We start from the raw sequence: 15,638 nt of genomic DNA, 5'->3' as shown, positions 1-15,638 counted from the left end.
CCAGTAATGAAGCGGAGTATGAGGCAGTGATAGCAGGACTGAGAATGGCCGAGGATTTGGGGGTAAAGGAACTTACCGTGTGTTCAGATTCGAATCTCGTGGTGTGTCAAGCTAATGGAGGGTTCGCTGCTCGATGCTCGTGAATGGCTAAGTATTTGAAGGTGGTGCGCGAGAGGTCCAGCAGGTTTGTGAAGCTCCAATTTGTACATCTGGGTCACGGTGAGAATAGACACGCGGACGCACTAGCGTACGTTGCGGCAGCCATGCCCAGGTTAGAGGAAAGGACGATACGGGTATGGAGATTAGACAAGCCGAGCACGGAAGAGGTGGTAGAGGTGTGTCAGGTCACTGAAGAAGAAGGGGGATGGATGGATCCCATTAGATATTTCTTGGAGGGAAAGGAGGTGGTGGACAAGAAAGAAAAGAGAAGATTGGAACAGACGTCCCAGAGATATATGCTGGTGGAAGGTGAGTTATACCGAAAAAACTTCAGTGGGCCCTTGTTAAAATGTCTAGGGCCGCGGTTAGCATCTGAGGTGCTGGCAAAATTGCATGAAGGGGATTGTGGGAGCCATTCCACAGGAAGGACTACTGCGCACCAACTTTTGACACAAGGCTACTTTTGGCCCCATTTGAAGAAGGACGCGGTGGACTTCGCTTAGAAATGTGTCAAGTGTCAAAGATTCTCACAGTTGATATTCGCACCCGTGGAACCCCTGCATAATGTCTCGAGTCAGTGGCCTTTTGCAATGTGGGTTATGGATATTGTGGGACCATTGCCCATGGCCAGCGGCAAAAGGAGATATATGCTGGCAGCCACGAACTATTTTACTAAATGGATAGAAGTCGTGCCTTTGCAGCAAGTCAAGGAAACACAAGTGATTAAGTTTCTATGGGAGAACATCATATGTTGGTTTGGGTTGTCATATGCCATCATTGCAGACAATGGGACACAGTTCACGGGAGCTAAGGTGTCGGCGTTTCTATAGGCGTACAAGGTGAAACAAGGATTCTCTGCCCCTTACAACCCCGAGGGCAAAGGACAGGCAAAATCTTCTAACAAAACGATAATGAACAATCTGAAAAGGAAATTAGAAGATAAGAAGGGTGCGTGGGCCGATGAGTTGAACCATGTGCTCTGGGCTTACCGAACCACACCACGTACAAGCACCAAGGAGACCCCCTTCGCCTTAGCATACGGCATCGAGGCCGTAATTCCTTCAGAAATGGTGGCAGCTACTATGAGAACCAAAGCTGTGGAGGAGGGGTCGAATTGGCGTATATTGGTAGGGGACTTGAACCTGGCAGAAGAGAAAAGAGACTCAGCTCGCATTCGACTGGGGGAGTATCACAGAAGACTACAGAGACAATACAACAAGAGGGTCAGACCACGGCATTTCAAGATAGGAGAATTGGTGCTACACTGGGTAACTCCGAGTACAAAAGAAGAGAAGGATGGGAAGTTGGGTCCTAATTGGGAAGGACCGTACACCGTGGTGGAAGTGGGAGGTTCTGGTACCTATAGGTTGCAGACCATGAAGGTACTGATAGAAAAGCCTTGGAATATAAGAATGTTGAAAAAAATTTACAACTGAATGTAATGAAGTCCCATACAATGTAAGGAAAGTCCAGAACAGAGGACTAGAGTTGTATGTAAATGTATAAAACCACAGCACTTTTGTGAATGGAAATGTGTTTGCTATGTGTAGTGTTTAAAGAAGAATATAAACAGTGGATCAGTGAGTCGAGTGACACGTGGAGCAATGAGAATGGCCCTGGTAGACTTTAACGCCTATTGGAGAGAGACATCGGAGGGGATGAGCCCTTCACTGATGTTAGAGATGGAGTGAGCCTAGAAAGACATTGGAGGGGATGAACCCTCTACGGATCAGAGATGGAAGAAACACATGGGGCAAGGAGAGAGGCCCCAACAGGCTTGAGAGCCTGATTGAGCCCGCGGAGTGGGGTGAGCCCTCCACGGATCCGAGATGCAAGAGATACATGGGGCAAGGAAAGTGGCCCTAACAGGCTCGAGAGCCTGATCGAGCCCGCGGAGTGGGGTGAGCCCTCCACGGATCTGAGATGCAAGAGATACAGGGGGCAAGGAGAGTGGCCCCAATAGGATTGAGAGCCTGATCGAGCCCGCGGAGTGGGGTGAGCCCTCCACGGATCCGAAATGCAAGAGATACATGGGGCAAGGAAAGTGGCCCCAACTGGCTCAAGAGCCTGATCGAGCCCGCAGAATGGGATGAGCCCTCCGTGAATCAGAGATGCAAGAGACACGTGGGGCAAAGAGAGGGGCCCCAGCCGGCTTTAACGCTTCTCAGAGGAAGAGGCGGCGGAGGGGATGAGCCCTTCGTTGACACTAGAGATTTAGTGAGCCTGGAGCAAGCGGAGTTACGGAGCAGGCTTGAGAGCCTGATCGAGCCCGCAGAGTGGGGTGAGGCCTCCGCGGATCAGAGAAGCATGAGATACATGGGGCAAGGAAAGTGGCTCCAGTTGACTTCAACGCTTCTCAGAGGGAGATGCAGCTGAGGGGATGAGCTATTCACTGACGCTAGAGAAGAAAAGTGCCTGGAACAAGAGGAGTTGTTCTGGCGGGCTTGAGAGCCAGACAAAGAAATAGGGGGCAAGGTAGGGGAGGGAAAGAAGTAGAGATTTGCATAAGGAGAGAGGTGTCATTCAAGCGGATAGTTAGAATCAAAAGATAAAGAGGCAACAGCATAGCATACAAAATCAAATATCATATTAAAGGAAATAATGGAGGTAGGAGAAGTATGGCAAACAACAGGCATATAAAACGTAATCACACAGCAGAATACGTAAACAGGGGGACGAATCAGGTCTCAAGTTAATAACAAGGTTTTGATACAAAGAAAGAACTAGGGCATTCCCTAGGTGGATGAATCAACAATCATTTCATTAGCAGTGTCTTCAACGGCAGCAGCGGGGGACTCTTGAATGACTGCAGCGGGAAGGTGGTCTTCGCCCATCACAAGGTTCTCTGGAATGCCAGAAGGGTCCGCGGCTTCAGTGGGTTCGCTGGCGACCTCAGTGGGTTCAGTCACTGGGATGGCAAGTCTATCGGGGAGAAGGCGGGCTTCCTGGGTGAGCCGAGCGAGTTCCTCCTGGACCTTCTGGACCACCCTCTCTTCCGCCAGGGCCTTGAAACGGTCACGAAGAGCTATCATGTCCAATTGGTGCTGCTCCGTCATCTTGGCGGTGTCATCCTTGTGGGTCTAACTAAGGGCGTCCGCAGCCTTCTGATGTTGTTGGGTGAGGGCATTCAAGTTGAGCTGGTAATGTTGGAGAAGCTCTTCTGTTTGATAGCGCAGGCGCTCGTTGTCGGAGTCCATGTATAGTTGATGGGAGGATTCTGTTGACTTAAGTTCATCCTGAGCCTGGACGTTGGCCAAATTGGCAGCTGCCAGATCTAACTGAAGTCCGACATAGGCCGCTCGCAAGCCAGTGGGGCCGTTAAGCTCCTGTTCCAGGGCGGTCACCTTATTTTTGGCGCGGAGAAGGCCGCAGATCATGAAGTGCGATGTTGGTCAAATGTACCACCGTCTGCATAGGCAATGTCCTTAGGCAGATGAGTATTGTAGAACAAGGAGGAGGCCACGGCGGCATTGTCCAAAGTGGAGTCCGCCGTATTCACTTTCCGGTTGCGCACATTGAATATGGGACATAAGTCCTCAACAAAAAAAGAGTGGATGCCGGGCGGTAGGTCGAGCGGGTTCCTTGCCGCCCCGCGAAAGCGGAGAGGTGGCAAATTTGGATGAGAGGGTGCAGAAGTAGGGGTTGGACCTTCAGGCACGGAGGCCTGGTGAGTTGCAGAGACATGCTCATTAGAGGTGGACGTCCGCGGCCTCTTGGCTGGTAGTTGATCAGCAGGCGCTTGCATGTCAGCGGGGGTGACTTTCGTCACATCATCATCAGAGTCGCTATCGAACAATTTCTGCTTGCAGTCGTCCATGTCTTCTAGAGGCGAGGGGGGTGAAGTGAACTAATCGTCCCAGTGGGAGATAGAGCGGTAGGAAGGGACGTCGTTAGGAGTGGAGGAAGGGTGGAGATCTTGAGGGTCACGGGAGGCGGAAGAGTGTGAGGAAGTTTAAGGAGGGGGGCGGTGAGAACTATGGGTGCGAGACCTCTTCTTTGAAGGGGGAGACGCATGGGGCTTTCGCTCCTTGGGAGGGGGAGGACGAAAAAAGGACCTGTTAATCCACGGAAGGTGTTGAGAGCGGGAATGGGCACTAAGGGAGTAGAGGTGGTGGGATGAATGTCTAAGAAGTCAGCCTGGGTAGAACCAAGGTCGCGGAGCTGGGCGAAGATAGGACAGGAGATGTTATCATAAATCCTGGATTTGGAATCTGGCCACCAACCTGTAAATAAGAACAATTGTGAGTTAATAGATTAAATGGAAAACACTTCAAGGAACGGGAAAAGAACTACGATACTCACCGCGAAGTCGTAAGGCGAGATGGTTAAGAGTCAAGGTGGAGGGAATGTCCGCAGACAGAAAGTTTCCTGATACATAGAGCGGATAGTGGTGCCAAACTTTATCTGAAGTGGTAAGCCGAAGGAGAAAAGATTGTTTCTTAGGATGAACACAGAAGGACTGGTATCCTATACTAACATCCTTGGTTCTGGTTTTGATATAGTATTGAGGGTAGATGTCGCGGTTGGTGATCTTGGGTTCTCAGGTCCTATTATAAGAATTCGCAGCATACATTATCCGCCAGAAATTTCCTATGCCTTGGCAAGGGGGAATGTTAAAGTGGTTGCAAACTTCCACATCCAGAAGAGTAAGGGGAAGCCGTAGACCGGCAACCATTTGGCCTACAGTGATGACAAGGGAGCTCGGTCGCCGAGGAACCAAATGGGGATAGTGGGTGACAGAGGACACGTGTTCCAATATAATGTCGGCTGGAACACCGTAGGCAGCTCTAATGGCGTCTAAATTAGATCTACGAGATCTAGGGGGGCGGCAATAAAGTAGTGAGGCGCCCGGAGGTGGAGGGTACCGCAGTGGAAGCAGGAGGAGGGGGAGAGGATACCCCCGCTGAACGGGAAGAGGACGAGTCGCCAGATTCACTGTCCGACATCGGAAAGGAGATGAACAGATTCTAGAAATCGAACTATTTCAAAACGAAAAAGAGAAAGATAGTTCAACTAAAAGAGAGAGGGCCAAGAAAACGTACCGATCAATGGGAAGAGGGAGTTGGTGAGGTCGTGAAAGATAGCCGGAAGTAAAGAAAGGTACTGGAGAGACCACCATAGTGAAACGCACGCGCACCGGCGAAGGATTGAAGGAAAAGAAAAATGGGGAGTTGGAGCAAAGGGAGAGAAGAAGAAGAGACAAGGAAAAAGAAAGTGAGGGAAGAAGAAGGAGGAGGGTGGTTGGGGGTAAAAGGTAATTTCGGGACGGCGAGGAAATCAAAGCATCGGCTGGGGCTCCAGCCGAAGGATGACACGTGTGAGCACAGGAAACAAGGAGCCGCCAGAAAAAACGCGCGTGATGAGCACCTTTCACATCACATGCTTCCCAAAATGGACAGATATTAGCTGGAGAGGAGATAAAGAGTTGGAAGTTCTCGACCTCAGGCCAATTATATGGTCGCGAAGTCGAGAAGGGGCATTTGTAGTGTCCCATTATATAACACTGGACTTAGGCAAAGACAAAGGGGGGAGGCAGTGTAACAAGGAAGGCTAGGGAGTATGGGATCATGTCCGCGAAACCCTAGAGAGTGGACGTGGCACTGGTACGACTATAAGATGGGTCGAGGGATGGAGGGAAGAGGGACGGTCTGGATTGGGGCAACTCAATAGAGGAGCGAAGACCGAGTCAGTGGGACAAGGGAAACAGCTTAATACGCTACCTGGGGAGCAGGGGAAAGGAGCTGCGGAACCTTAAGGGGCGGACGTGGCTGAGGTACGGCAAACAAGAGAGCCATCAGATGAGGGGACAAATGGACGGTCCAGAAAGGAAGGGGAGGGGTATAAAAAGAAGATGATGAAGACAGAAAGAGGAGGCCACATTAGGCTGAGTCCAATGGCTCCCTATCCCTTTAAAAGTAATGTTAAAGTCAATAAAGTAGAGCTAAAGTCAACAAAATAGAGCTAAAGTCAACATATTTTACTCTATCATTATTTTTCTATGTATATATACAAAGGATTTTTTTCTATTTTCTCTATTTTACTCTCTATATATAGAGAGTAAAATAGAGATAGAGAGTAAAATATGTTGATTTTAGCTCTACTTTATTGACTTTAGCTCTACTTTATTGACTTTAACACTACTTTTAAAGGGATAGGGAGCCATTGGACTCAGCCTTAGAGAGAATAAGAGAACTGTAGCAATTGTGAGATTTTAGGTTCATACAGTGTTAGTGACACTTACAGAGGAGTGGTCCTCTCATTATAATGAAGGCAAAACATAGGAGCCATGCATTACTCTATTCTTAAATACACAAAAAGAGCAGTAAGAATGCCCTGCTGAGTTGCTTCAGTTTGGTTTTGTGTGCAAGTCTTAAAGTGTATCTATCCTATGCGATAAGAATGTCCAACAACAGATATTTACTTGTTACTGATGGACTGAGCTAGCTTGTTGGTGTGGATTGCTTCACACATGTGAATAGCAAGATAGATTTATCTTCATAAATGATAAGGTCACAAGTACGAAATGGCTTGCTTTTAGCAAGTATTTTGCCAAGGAATCTGCTGAGTCCCATTTTTTTTGGTATATACTTGTTGAGTTCTTTTGCGAATTGTCAGTGTATACTTGCTGAGTTCTTAGTATATGATTGCAGTTGCACTTGTGGCGATAATTGGAAATTATATTCATCAGTGCATTATTGAAACCAAACTGTCTTTCCTTTCTGCAGTTTTGTAATACATGCATATAGAATATATATTCGTCAGTGCATTATTGTTGTGCTTTCCTTCATGAATATATATACAGAATGCATTATTAGTTAGAGCAGTTTCATCCTAAATGGAGAACTAAGCAAACCCCTTGAGAATCACTGATTCCACACTCGACGAGACAGACTCTGCTGGGTACAAGGCTCCTGAGACATGCAAGAGTTCAATAGCTGAATCACCACAAAATTAGATGTATATTCTTTTACGAAATGGCTTGTTTTTAGCAAGTATTTTGCCAAGGAATCTGCTGAGTCTCATGTGTGGATTATATGATATCCACACTTCATAACCCCTACGAAGACTGCATGAAAAACTCAGTTAAATGATAAATGACAATTCCCATATTGTTAATTGGTCCTGATTTTTACTAGCTGGGGAATGTGGTTTCGCCTTTCAGTTTTGGAACATTCAAATAGCAACAGAAGTCTACTACTTCTTGTATTTTACATGTACCTCTTAAACAACAAAACTGATCTATGTCAGATTTAATATGTTGGACTAATGTCCTACAAAATCAAACTGGTCTTGTCAAAAGATATAAAACAAACTATGATAGTGATTATCAATAACCAATCATGCACCCTTTCAAAGTAATTACAACTTTCTAATTATGTATTTTGCAGATCTTCCTTCTCCATGTTAACCTGTCTTAACCACAACACACACCTACGTTCTCGCCAAAGAGGAAATAGTCGGTCACTGTGCTCTTAAGCTGTACTTGTTGCCAACTCTGTTTCCACCATTTACTAAAAACAACTCTACTAGTGTTCTTCAAAAGAGGGTGACACTGCTATTGCTCCCTTTGTCTCTGCCATCTCCACTTCATATGCACTAGCCACCATCTTCTCATCTTCCTTTCCAATCCTTCTTACTTTTGCTTTTTGTATAGCACGGATCTCACATACCTAATATTCAACAGTGAGAAAAAATAACATATTTACTAGATAGCTGAAAACAAACCAAATTCACCTACTGATAGCATTACAAACAATAAAACCAAAATAGAACAACAAAATAAAAACTCAAGCCTATCTGTTAAGTTGAGAAGACTGGAATTACACAGTATAGTTTATTCACATGCATTAGCTTGACTTCTCTGCCATTGGAAAAACTTGGACTCGACTTGCCCAGAACTGTTGGATTACCTCTGCTCAAAACTTTAAAGCTTGATCATGTTACCATTCCCTGTGAAAACTTAATAAACAAACTCTTCTCAAACTGTCCTGTACTAGAAATTTGGCCATCAGAAGATGCAACTTCGTAACTTTTATACAAATGCAGAATTATTACAAATATACTAAACATTCCAATGAGAATTATTACAAATGCAGCCGAAATAAAGCAAGTATAATTGATGGCTCAATATTCATAAACAGTATTACTGGCTCAAGATTCATAAACAATGTAGCTCAAAATAAAGCAAGTATAATTGCTCCCAAAATAATTGGTAGTTAAAACATGAGCAGGATAATTGGTAGTTAAAACCTGCAGATACTCTTCCCTTTGCAATCAAATATCGTCCTCATCATCATCGTCAGAAATGTCACCCCTCCTCTGCCATAGATGTTCAATAAGGTCGTTCTTTAATTGTTCATGTGTTGCCTTGTCATGAATTTGTTGCAGACGTGATAAGAATCGACCCAAAACAAGCTCTCGGTTTTGCCCAAAGCCCTCAAGTTGATTGAGACTAGTGTACTCGCGTGGGTCCATAGCAAACCTCATATTTGATTCACATTGATCTTCTATGATCATATTATGCAAGATAATGCAAGTTTTCATGATCAAAGCCAGGTCTTCTTTACTCCATAAGCGCACTGGATTTCTAATAATTGCCCAACGAGATTGAAGCACCCCGAAAGCTCGCTCGACATCCTTTCGAATAGCCTCTTGCTTTTTTGCAAAATATTTTCGTTTATTCCCAACTGGTTGAGATATGTTTTGGATCAAGGTTGCATATTCAGGATATATACCGTCTGATAGGTAATATGCCATGTGATATGCATGACCATTAAGCACAAAGTTGCAAGCAAGAGCTCTCCCATTGATAACATCATTGAAAAGTGGAGAACGGTCCAAGACATTAATGTCATTATGAGATCCAGGCATGCTAAAAAAAGGCGTGCCATATCCATAAATCTCTGGAAGCTACTGCCTCTAATATCACAATAGCTTCTTGCTTGTGACCGACGTGGGTACCATGCCAAGTAGTTGGACAAGCACGTCATGTCCAATGCATACAGTCCAAACTGCCAAGCATTCTAGGAAATCCCCTCTCCTCCCCTTCTTTTAGTAGGCGTTGAACATCAGCTTCTGTTGGTGCTCTCATATATGCTTCTGCATAGAGCTCAATTACAGTCGAGCAAAATCGCTTAAGGCTCTCCAAGATAGTACTCTTTGTCAATTTGGGTTTTGTTCTGAATGTCCTCTCCTTGTGAGAGTTGCTCTCTTTATATAAAAAGTGTCGAGCTAATTACAAGGATGAAAATCAGCCATTACATCGGACTATGTAAGGTAAGAATAAATGCCTATCAATTATGTCTATATACAATATACTCTTCTATATATAGCTAGACTAAATAAGATAGAATATATGTCTGCCTTTAATAAACTAGCCAAACACATATCCAGCTATCAATTTCGCTAACACCCCCCTCAAATTGATCTTTGGGCGATCGAAGAAGCAACAATTTGTCAACCATGAACCGATGGCGAGGGACGAGAGAGCCTTGGTGAAGACATCAGCAGGTTTAGTGTTCAGTGGAAATGTGTGGAAGAGTAATCTCGCTATGAGTAAATGCTTCACGAATGGAATGACAATCCACTTCAATATGTTTGGCGCTCCATGAAAACGGGGTTGGCAAAGATTATGAATAGCACCGGTATTATCGGCATGAATGAAGAGGGTAGGAGTAAGTCGTGGAACACTAAGTTAAGCCTAACAACCCTCTAAGCCATACAATTTCAGAACAGTGCGCATCGACATAGCTCGATATTCATACTCGCTGGATGACTTTGAGACACGAGCGGCTTCTTACTCTTCCAAGAAATGAGGGCATTGCCAAGAAACATACACCAACCCGTAATAAGCACGCTAGTATCCGCGACAAACCAGCCTAATCGGCATCACTAAAACCTTCCAATTGTAAAAATTTCCCTAAAAGAAAAAGCAAGCCGCGACCGGATGTCCCTTTGAGATATCGAAGAAGAGGCGACGGACGCTGACCAAATGTGTCGACCGGTGTTCGTGATAAATTGATCGACTCTAACGAGCGACAAACGAGAGATATCGTCGAAAGTAATGGTCAAATAATTCAAACCGCCCACCACCGACGGTACATCGAAGGATCGGATAAGGGATCACCACCACCGATGCAAACTTCAAATTGACCTCCATAGGTGTAAGAACCAATTATCCGCCTTGAAGGCTCGCTAAAGAAAGAAGTTCTTGGGTATACTTATGCCGATGTAAGAGTGTGCCATTAGGACAATGTTGAACCTTAAGGCCAAGAAAATACTGCAGTGGACCAAGATCTTTCATATGAAACGAAGATTTGAGGCTTATTGAGTCGTTTCAATTAATTGGAGATCGATCCAATAATCACAATATCATCGACATACACAAGAAGTATAACAATCCCAAGGGTACTCTTGAAAGAAGAGAGGAGTCATATTGACTCGAGTAAATGTGAAATCCAAGAGAGTAGTCTTAAACTTCTCAAACCAAACCCCGGTGCCGCTTCAAACCATACGAGACCGCCTGGCGACAAACCTCAACAAAAGAGTAAGGAAACAAGCCGGGGAGGAGGTGACATAAATATTTCTTCCTTCGGATCACCATGTAAAATGCATTCTTCACATCCATCCGACGGGCGACCATCCTTTCAAAACAGCAATGGCCATAACAAAGGCGGACAAGAGTCAGTCATTTTGGCCACGGGGAGCAAATGTTTCCTCATAATCCAGCCCATACTCCCTGCCGATTCCCGAAAGTGCCACCAGACGAGCTTTATATCTTTCGATAGAGCCATCGGAGATGTAGCTTGATGGTGTAGACCCATTTGCACCCAATAAGCTTAACTCCGCAGGGACAAGGGATGATGTCCCAAGTGTGATTGTCCTGAAGAGCACGAAGTTCGCCCCGCGATAGCTTGACGCCAACACTCTTGAGTGGAAGCCCGAGAATAAGACTTAGGCACGTAAGTAGTATCAAGAGTAGCCTGAAGAGCGAAGAAGAGAAACCATACCAATCCGGGCCGGAAACCCAAGTAGACCGGGCGGGTTGAGGCAACACAGATCGTGGAGGTTCAGAGGGAAGGAAGAGTTAGTGGCGACGTCGTTGTCGTTGATACACAATACCTGGCTTAAAACGAGAAGGAGTACTAGGCACATCATCAAAATCAGGAAGGGAAATAAAGGAAGAAACAAGATTAGTACGAGACGAAAAGAAATATTGATGTTCAAAAAAAATCACGTTGCGAGAAATACGAAGATTGTTAGCATCCGCATCATAACACACAAACCCTTTATGAGAGTTACTATAGCCAAGAAAAGCACACTGAACTGATTGAGCAGCAAGCTTGTGACGTTCAATGGGAGGTAAGTGAACAAAACAAACACAACCAAAAACATGCAAAGAATTATAATCAGGAGGGACACCAAACAAACGAGAATATGGGGAATCAAGATGCAAGGTAGGAGAAGGCAAACGGTTAATCAAATATACAGCCGTAGATAATGCTTCTACCCAAAATCTCAGAGGGACAGAAGATTCAAGCATCAATGTACGAACAACATCTAAAAGATGTCTATTCTTACACTCGGCAACACCATTCTGTTGAGGAGTGTAAGGACACGAACGCTGAGAGAGAATACCCTTCTGTTGGAGAAAAGATTGAAAGGCATGAGACATGTATTCTCCCCCAGAATCTGAGCATAAGATCTTAATACAGGTAGAAAAATGGGTTTCTACATAGGCAACAAAGGTTTTGAAGGTTGAAAACACATCAGATTTAGAACGAAGAAAATAGACCCACGTGAAACGACTGTAATCGTCAATAAATGTCACAAAATACCTGTATTGAGCATGAGAAAGAACAGGACTCATACCCCAAACATCAGAATGAATAATTTCAAAACATGTAGAAGCACGACTACCCTACGAGGGGAAAGGTAAAGATTTGCTCTTTCCAAGTTTACAAGGAGCACAATCAAAAGACAAGGAAGAAAACTCATTTGTATTACTCAAATAACCATGTTTCATAAGATGTGTCAAAATTACAGAGTTGGGATGACCCAATTTCTTATGCCAATAATGGCTATTATTATTAGCAATAGCAGAACAATCAACAGAAATTGAACAAGGAATGGAAAACGACTGAAGAGGAAAAAGATGTCCCACTTTAGGCCCCTTCGCTATCTCCTATCCCAACGCTTGATCCTGCACACGACAACCAAAACGATCAAAATGAACAGAACAATTTTCTTCTACTAATTGTCCAACAGAAATGAGATTGGCAGATAAATCAGGAGACACGAAAACATTAGTAAAGGAAGACCCCAGATTTCCAACCGTAGTAATAGGAAGAGTACTGCCATCTGCGATCCGAATATGTTGTTTACCATCTTACTTACTTAACATCATGTAAAGCTGCGGTTGCCGGTCATGTGATTGGAAGCCGCAGAGTCAATTAACCAAGGAAAAGTAAGGAGATGTTTCTTACCCCGGAGACCAAGAGCAGAAAAGAGCGGAAATAATCATATGTTGAACACCGCCGGGAGTAATGTTGGAAGCGTAACTTGTAACAGCAGGTAGAGCAGAAGATGTAGGCACAAAAGTGGGTGAACAGCCAGTGATATGAAAAGCATGAGCGGATCGATTCGAGGGCGCATACGACACTCCTTAATGATATGACCCTCCCCGCTTGCAATAATTGCAGAATTTCTTCTTTGCAATGTTTTGCAATGTGCCCAATTTCCTTTCAACTATAACATTGTGGTGGAGATCTGGATCGCCCTTCCGCCTTGAGCGGCGTAGGCCATATTAACCATCTCAGAACCACCGGCGTCTTGAGCAAGGCCAAGCTGTGAGGCGAGACGTTGTTCTTCACGCAAGAGTTCACCCAAGCAAATCTCCAAAGATGGGACGGGTGTGCGATTAATTAATTTACGTGCACTTTCAAACTCGGCCTGAGCTTCATCAAGAATTGATCCCGCTGGCTCATAGTGAACCGCTTGTAGTCTTTGCTAAAGCTTCTTTGGGAACTTGAGAATGCACCAACCCAGAATAATCACTCCATAAATTAATAAAACCGGAATAAAATTGCTCAATAGAGAGGTTCCCTTGGCGATAGTTTCCGATGTCTAACTCCAAATGAAACTTTCGGGCAGAATTATCTTGATAATAAATTCTCCGAAGGTAATCCCACATCATCTTAACAGTAGTGAACCCACGAAGATTGTTGACCATATGAGGTTCAACATAACTGAGTAGCCAGGAAGTAATTTTGGCATCCTTGCCTTCCCATGAACTAAGTTCCTTGGGATCAGTTGGAGCCTCAGAAACCCCATCCAAATGTCCCCATAACTCCTTCCCTTTCACAAACATCCTGAACTGGAATTCCCAACTGGTGTAGTTCTTGCCATTAAAGCGAACAATAGAATTTTCCCTTTCTCCAGACATAATAACCATTAAGAATTCGTCACAACCAAAAATGCTCCAAGAAACCAAGAATTCGTCACAACTAGAATACTCTAAGAAACCAAGAATTCAGCCAAGCCGAGAGAAAACCACGAAAATAATTTGTGGCTCCGATACCATCTCAATTTGAGTTTTGTTCTGAATGTCCTCTCCTTGTGAGAGTTGCTCTCTTTATATAAAAACTGTCGAGCTAATTACAAGGCTGAAAATCAGCCATTACATTGGACTATGTAAGGTAAGAATAAATGCCTATCAATTATGTCTATATACAATATACTCTTCTATATATAGCTAGACTAAATAAGATAGAATATATGCTGCCTTAATAAACTAGCCAGCACATATCCAGCTATCAATTCTGCTAATACTCTTTCCAATTTTGAATTGTTCATCTATATGATTTGCTGGACTTCCAAAAACAAGCATTCGGATAGCGGCTGTCACCTAATTTAACACGAGAGTGAAAAAAATGAAATACAGAGATAAAGAGAGACATATTAAACAAATCACTTGAGTCGGTGCATCGGGGAGTGGAAAAACATACAAAGAAACACAACCAACTAATTGATAATACACGTACTCACCTTGATCTTCGATGTTAGGCCCGGTCGTCCTATAGCATCATTTTTCTGAACAAAATATTGGTCTCACTTTTCAACATCGGAAAGTATGCAAAGAAAAAGCTTTTTGCTCATTCGATAACAACTACGAAAATCAGCATCCAAATATGTTGAATTCTCAACAAAGTAGTCCTGCTCCAATTGATAAGCAGTAGAAACCCTAGCACGACGTTTATAAATCCTCCCAAAAGTAGACTCACCATGTTTTTGCATCTCCATGAAGCACGTATTGGTTCTTATATGATGATGTAAAAGCGGCACCACTGAAACTGCAACTTGGTTGAGAATATTTTGATATTCATCAAACTCATCATCCGAGGAAGAGTCGGAAGAAATGAGAGAGAGAGAGAAGAGGAACCATGGTAAAGTGTCATGGGAATGTACATGTCTGGACTCAATCACTTGCTATGCAAAACACACGACATAAAATGCAAATGGATAAGAAAAAAATAAGCATAGAAATCATAATAGCACATGATAGTTCATAACCAACAAAAGCAAGATATTGAATTTTGTTAGTAAATTACGGCATTCCACACAACAACATTCTTTAAGCCTAGTGATTCCAGTTCACAACTAGAGTTCACCATATATTTTCATTGCAATAACGTAACTTTAAACACAAATACCCACAAACTAAATAAACAAACAAAATCGCAAATACCAACAATAATCTTGAATCAAAACAACATATGCATTAACTTGATATGGAACTACTCAAATTAAAAGATGACCGTACCAACAACAACAGGAACAAATTTCACATTCAATGTGATACAATATCTAAACTGTCCATATTGATTCTAGTACCCCAATCGAAACCACTTCATCCCAAAGTGAACACAAATATAAATGAATATATGTGAAGAGGGAGAGAAGAAGAAGTGCTTACAGAAGTTTGAGCTGCTTTAGTGAAAGAGAGAGACCAACAATGGAACTTCTAGTTGAGAGTTCCCACCACAATCGAGTTGTTTCAGTTTTTCTGAGATATGTTTTAGAAAAAGAGATGAGTTTTTGCGAACGAGAATAAATTTCGCGTGGGTTTTGAAGGGTGTTTAGTTCTAGCGTTAGAACACCGTCTTTTTTAGAGTTTTATGCTCCTTCAAATGGACCTGATTAATCCAACATGGCCCTTTAAAAAAAATAACGTGGGCCTGGATTATAGGGGCCTGCATCGGTGATGCCCTTATGCCTGTTGTGAGGCCGCCACACTTGCCATCGGTTGTACACGCACCTGTAAAAAGTAGAACTCTTTTCCCATAGAGTGTGACTCAGTACCAGCTCAGCACTCTAGATAAATAGTTAAACACTCAACACAATCTGTATGAGTGTATCTGTGTTAATATATCCTGCAATTCCATACGGCTTTCCCCAGTTTCCCTGCAAAAACTCATTTA

The 15,638-nt window shown here is 43.7% G+C and overlaps 1 protein-coding gene, 1 long non-coding RNA gene and 1 pseudogene across 4 annotated transcripts; 1 reads left to right on the top strand and 2 right to left on the bottom strand.

The window, feature by feature from the left end:
- The first annotated feature begins 1,070 nt into the window (after positions 1–1,070).
- LOC147487279 (uncharacterized) lies at positions 1,071–1,850 on the top strand. The gene is made up of 2 exons (XM_086573994.1): positions 1,071–1,541; positions 1,710–1,850. The coding sequence occupies exons 1-2, from the start codon at positions 1,071–1,073 to the stop codon at positions 1,848–1,850; spliced, it is 612 nt and encodes a 203-aa protein (XP_086430120.1).
- Positions 1,851–7,266: 5,416 nt separating this feature from the next.
- On the bottom strand, positions 7,267–11,833 carry LOC147487278 (uncharacterized; annotated as a pseudogene).
- On the bottom strand, positions 7,267–15,329 carry LOC147487277 (uncharacterized). Of its 3 annotated transcripts, none has more exons than XR_015203030.1 (4): positions 15,134–15,329; positions 14,206–14,646; positions 7,984–8,147; positions 7,267–7,829 (listed from the first exon to the last, which is right to left on the bottom strand). It is a non-coding gene; the product is annotated as an uncharacterized LOC147487277 (long non-coding RNA). The 3 variants fall into 3 exon arrangements; XR_015203032.1 differs by having other exon boundaries at positions 7,267–8,147; positions 14,206–14,250; positions 14,442–14,646; XR_015203029.1 differs by having other exon boundaries at positions 7,267–8,147.
- Between the last annotated feature and the right edge of the window lie 309 nt (positions 15,330–15,638).

This window comes from Coptis chinensis, chromosome 7 (assembly GCF_015680905.1).
Source record: "Coptis chinensis isolate HL-2020 chromosome 7, ASM1568090v1, whole genome shotgun sequence".
Classification (NCBI taxonomy): Eukaryota; Viridiplantae; Streptophyta; class Magnoliopsida; order Ranunculales; family Ranunculaceae; genus Coptis; species Coptis chinensis.
This window is presented reverse-complemented; position numbering and strand designations above follow the sequence as displayed.